This window comes from Lolium perenne, chromosome 6, assembly GCF_019359855.2.
Source record: "Lolium perenne isolate Kyuss_39 chromosome 6, Kyuss_2.0, whole genome shotgun sequence".
Taxonomy (NCBI): domain Eukaryota; kingdom Viridiplantae; phylum Streptophyta; class Magnoliopsida; order Poales; family Poaceae; genus Lolium; species Lolium perenne.
In genome coordinates this window covers 266,273,190-266,278,829 of record NC_067249.2, presented here as the reverse complement: position 1 = coordinate 266,278,829, position 5,640 = coordinate 266,273,190, and the positions used below count along the sequence as shown (strand labels likewise).

General features: G+C 44.4%; 1 protein-coding gene across 1 annotated transcript; it reads left to right on the top strand.

Annotated features, from left to right (window-relative positions):
• Positions 1 to 3,328: 3,328 nt before the first annotated feature.
• Positions 3,329 to 4,169, top strand: LOC127305520 (pathogenesis-related protein 1). The gene has a single exon (XM_051335986.2). It carries the CDS (start codon positions 3,401 to 3,403, stop codon positions 3,899 to 3,901), a length of 501 nt encoding a protein of 166 aa, XP_051191946.1. The 5' UTR covers positions 3,329 to 3,400; the 3' UTR covers positions 3,902 to 4,169.
• The last annotated feature ends 1,471 nt before the right edge of the window (positions 4,170 to 5,640 follow it).

Sequence of the window (5,640 nt, the reverse complement as noted above, 5' to 3'; positions counted from 1 at the left end):
ACATCCACCGCCCTATCTGGCGGTAATCGACCAGACGTAGCAGCAAGAAAAAACCAGACCCGGACTGGCTCGACAAAGTGCTCGCCTCCACGCTGCAACTGGCCAGTTGTGCGCCGCCGTCGCCAACCACTGCCACCCCACCTTCCTGCTACCAGGGGACTGAACGTCGAGCTAGGGGCCAAAGGCCCGCCCCAAACCAAGATCGGGCCCAGATATGCATAGATCTGGGCAGAGCGAGCGCCGCCAGCCGCCCAGCCAGCCGCGCCAACTCCTAGTCGACCTACGGAAACCACGCCGCCAGGTCGACCGCCGGCGGCCGAATCGCACCGCCCCATCGACGAGCCGTCCGAGCCCCCTCCGCGCAACGGGTAGAGGCGGCCCCGCCGCCGCCGGCACCGCACGGACAACCCGACGGCAGAGGGAGCTGAGAGGGGGCGCAACTAGGTTTTCGCCCGTCGCCCGCGGGGGAGGGGGGCGAGCGAGCAAAGTGGACTTTCCTCGATCTGGATTATAATGCCCATGAAGTGCTGATGCGACCTGCTCGATATCCTAGCCACACACACCCGGCTTCCTTCGAAAGGAATAGTCGACAATGTGGCTGCCTAGCTCAATGCAAGGCGCAGAGACGTGGAAAGCAAAACGGGAACGGGGGAGTAGCGAAAGTTTGAGAATAGTTACGCCTTAAATATCGGAACGGATGGAGTATTAAATAAAATAATTAATATATAATGAATATAATTTTCTGTTTTTATTGGATAGAGAGTCCTAGAGACATATTTCTTGTCAAGCTCATCAATTTTTTCCACGACTCCTTTTTCGAGTATTACATGGCACTTGGTTTTCTTCCTTTTTTTATACATGTGCTTCTTATTGAACGTGTCAAACATTGTTACACAGTTACGTACATGACTTTTAGCCTCTTGTTAAGTCATATCCATAAATTATAGATCTAATAGTTAAAATAATTTTAATGATATGGATTGACGCGATGCTTCTATTTTAAACCTCCGTGCAGTGTCTTCAATATATAATAGTAAATTGATAGAAGATTTGTGAACTTTTGCTTTGCCATAGCTTTCTAAGGTTTCGCCCGTCGCCCTCGGGGGGCGAGCGAGCGAAGTGGACTTTCCTCGATATGGATTATAATGCCTATGAAGTGGTGATGCCACCTGCTCGACATCCTAGCCACACACCCGGCTTCCTTCGAAGGGAATAGTCGACAATGTGGCGGCCTAGCTCCATGCCAGGCGCATAGACGTGGAAAGCAAAATGGGAACGAAAGGTCAGTTTCGGGAGAGTAGCGAGTAACTCCCACCTGAACGCCTTAAATACCAGAACGGAGGGAGTATTAAATAAAATAACTAATATATAATAAATATAATTTTCTGTTTTTATTGGATAGAGAGTTCTAGAGATATATGTCTTGTCAAGCTCATCAATTTTTTTCAGGACTCCTTTTTCGAGTATTACATGACACTTGGTTTTTCTTCCTTTTTTTGATACATGTGCTTCTTATTGAACGTGTCAAACATTGTTACACAGTTACGTACGTGACTTTTAGCCTTTTGTTAAGTTCTATCCATAAATTATAGATCTAATAGTTACAATAATTTTGATGATATGGATTGATGTGATGCTTCTATTTTAAATCTCCATGCAGTGTCTTTAGTATATAATAGTAAATAGAATGAAGATTTATGAACTTTTGCTCTGCCATAGCTTTCTAAGGTTTCACCCGTCGCCCGCGGAGGGGCGAGCGAGCGAAGTGGACTTTCCTCGATCTGGATTATAATGCCTATGAAGTGGTGATGCCACCTGCTCGACATCCTAGCCACACACCCGGCTTCCTTCGAAGGGAATAGTTGACAATGTGGCGGCCTAGCTCCATGCCAGGCGCAGAGAGACGTGGAAGCAAAACGGGAATGGAAGGTCAGTTTCGGGAGAGTAGCGAGTAACTTCCACATGAAATTACTAGCGCCTAGTTTTGTGTGGAAAGTTTGAGAATAGTTACGCCTTAAATATCGGAACGAAGGGAGTATTAATAAAATAATTAATATATAATGAATATAATTTTCTGTTTTTATTGGATAGAGTCCTAGGGATATATGTCTAGTCAAGCTCATCAACGTTTTGTGAACTTCTTCCTTTTCACGTCTTACATGGCACGTGATTGCTCTTCCTTTTCTGATACATGTGCTTCTCATTGAACGTGTCAAACATTATTACACGGTTACATACGTAATTATTAGTCTCTCATTAAATACTATGCATAAATTATAAATCTATCACTTAAAATAATTCTGATGATATGGATGAATGTGGTGTCTCAATTTCAGACCTCCGTATTGTCACGTATGTTTCTATTAGACTCTTTTTATTTTAAATCCTATCTATAAATTATAGATTTGATAGTTAATAAAATAATTTTGATGAGGTAGATTAATGTGGTTTCTCTATTTTAGACCTCCGTATAGTGTTTTTGTATATGAAATAGATAGAATTTTTATGAACTTCAGCTCTGCTGTAGCTTTCTAAGGAAATTGCACGTCTGATTTCCGAACGTTTGAGAATGTTGATTGGTCTGAGAGACCAAGTTGATTTGGATATAATTTTCTGTTTTTATTGGATAGAGAGTCCTAGAGATATATGTCTTGTCAAGCTCATCAATTTTTTTCAGGACTCGTTTTCGAGTATTACATGGCACTTGGTTTTTCTTCCTTTTTTGATACATGTGCTTCTTATTGAACATGTCAAACATTGTTACACAGTTAGGTACGTGACTTTTAACCTCTTGTTAAGTCCTATCCATAAATTATAGATCTACTAGTTAAAATAATTTTGATGATATGGATTGACGCGATGCTTCTATTTTAAACCTCCGTGCAGTATAATAGTAAATACTACCTCCGATTCAAGGAATAAGACGCCCTTGTTTTACGTAATTTTTGTTTGACCAAGATTTGCTTCAAATATATAAAGATTGTTTGTATGAAATTAGCATAATTAGAAAGTGCTTTTTTAATACGAATCCAGCGATACTAATTACATATAATATAATCAAGATTTTATTGCTTAATTTTTATGGTCAATGTTCGTCTTGGAACACGTGTGCGCCTTATTCCTTGGGACGGAGGTAGTAGATAGAAGATTTATGAATTTTTGCTCTGCCGTAGCTTTCTAAGGAAACTGCAGGTCTTATTTCCGGACGTTTGAGAACGTTGATTGGTCTGAGAGACCAAGTTAATTGACACCGGACAATGGTGATTCCCCAAGCTGTGCTTAGAAAAGGCATATCATCGAGCTTATGCGCTATAAATACGCAATCACCGTGGTAGCAAAGCTCATCATTACAGTTACAGATACAACTTGTGATCCATTTTGTAAAGCATTACCATTAGCCATGGAGTACTCGCCGAAGCTTGCACTGCTCTTCGTTCTGGCGTCCGCGATGGCGGCCGCCGTCGTCACTGCCCAAAACTCGGCGCAGGACTTCGTGGACCTCCACAACGCGGCGCGCACCGACGTGGGCGTCGAAGCAGTGATCTGGAACAGCACCGTGGCGGCATGGGCGCAGGACTACGCGGATACGCACCGCAGCGACTGCATGCTCGAGCATTCTCCGGCGGGCCGTCCGTACGGCGAGAACCTCTACGGAGGAGCCGGCGGCGGGGCCAGCTGGACGGCAGCGGACGCCGTGAACTCGTGGGTGTCGGAGAAGGCGGGCTACGACCACGGCAGCAACACCTGCTTGACGGAGCCGTGCGGGCACTACACGCAGGTGGTGTGGCGCAAGTCGACGGACATCGGCTGCGCCCGCGTCGTCTGCGACAGCGGCGACGGCGTGTTCATCATCTGCAGCTACTACCCACCGGGCAACTTCAATGGGGAGAGCCCCTACTAGGGCTACGTTCCTACGTACTACAAAGGTCTAAGCCCGTATATATGGCCTCTATATGGCCCATGCATATGCGTATAGCTATGCATATAAATAATTGAGCTGTGACCATAGTCGTGATTAAGTTATACTACGATCATGGAGTAGTAATAACTAGCCACGCCATGGTTTCACCGGTATTGTACTCTCATAGTATTATGTTTCATGTATCAGGCGATGATGTTGTATTGTACAATTGGACTTATGAATAAAAATATACGGTTCCATTGTGTTAGCTATCGGATTTTACTGCATTCGCAGAAAAACCTCAATATATACGGTCAATAAACTTCTTCGCATCGCAGACCTCTCACCACGGTTATGTCAAGGGCATGCCCAATAGTTTCGTTTTGGAATAATTTATGAGCTTCCGCTCTGCCTTACATTCAAATAAGGAAGCAATTGAAAGAAGGAAGAGCAAACAAATCACACCTATGGAACACTAGATTTTAACATGGAAATCCTCCACAATAAAGAGAGAAAAAATACCATGGGCATCAGATAACAAAATTTCACTATATCAGGAGTGTTTACACAACGTTGTGGATTTTCAGTGAAACGATAAACCCTATCCATTGGCTTATAGGATGTATTTATAGATGGAAATAACGATCCCTCCCGCGGGGTATATGAATTTGGATACCGACTTGAGAAACTCTCACCTTCAGACAAATTTCATCTTGTAGTATGAACAACAATAATCTTCTAAACTCCCATATACTAAATTAATCATCAATCTCCAGAGCACAACAATCTTGAAAGCCGCCCTGTGGTCACTCCTGTGAACAAATCCAATTTGTCGATGATGTGCTGCCACGTTTCCACGGCGAGCTGATTCCAAGTCGACAAATATGCTCAAACTATCAAAACATAAATCTACATGCCAAGTTGACAATGATAAATTCGGGGCGGCGTGGGGTACTTGGTGGAGGATCTTTCTGATGGGTATTGAGCTTTCATAGGGCGGCGGAATCGAGATTCCGAGGCTAGCAGCGTACGGACGGAGCGACAGCGCTGCCGACCATCCGTGTGAGGGTGCCGTGGAGAAAACGTTCGCTGGCACATTGCACGTCAAGTTTTTGGGCTTGTCCTTGTGTTGCACGTCAAGTTTTTGGGCTTTATATAGGAGGTCAGGTCTCAGAACTTCAGGTTGGTTACATGTTCTGAGACCTGACCTCCTATATAAGGACCAGAAGGGATCGACATGGAGAGCACCTAACAACTAGAGGATACACGATCACACCATAGCCATCACGGCAACCATGTAACCCTAATCATCACTAATCTAAAAAAAGACAAGCAGCACGTAGGGTTTTCACTCTGGGTCTAAAGCTAGGTAAATCGTGTCCCGTGTGTTGTGTTATTTGTATGCAGACAAATCCACCAATACGCTCCTCTTCCCTAAAACAAAAGTCCATCATTCATGGACATTGTCGTGGTACCCCACGCCATCGCAAATTTTCGAGAATACACCCTGGAAGGTGTATTAATCATATAAAAGAAAGTCCAAGACGATCGGCAAATGCCAAAATAGCTTCAACTCTACTTCGCGATACAACGCCAGTCCATGATACAACGTCAGGCGGTCAATAACGCACCCTCTCCAACCCAATGATAAATGACTCGCCTTGCCCAACATGTACAACGCAATTGCCGCCATTCTCATCCTCGGGCTCCGCGGAGGAGGGCTTTCGCCCTAATCAATC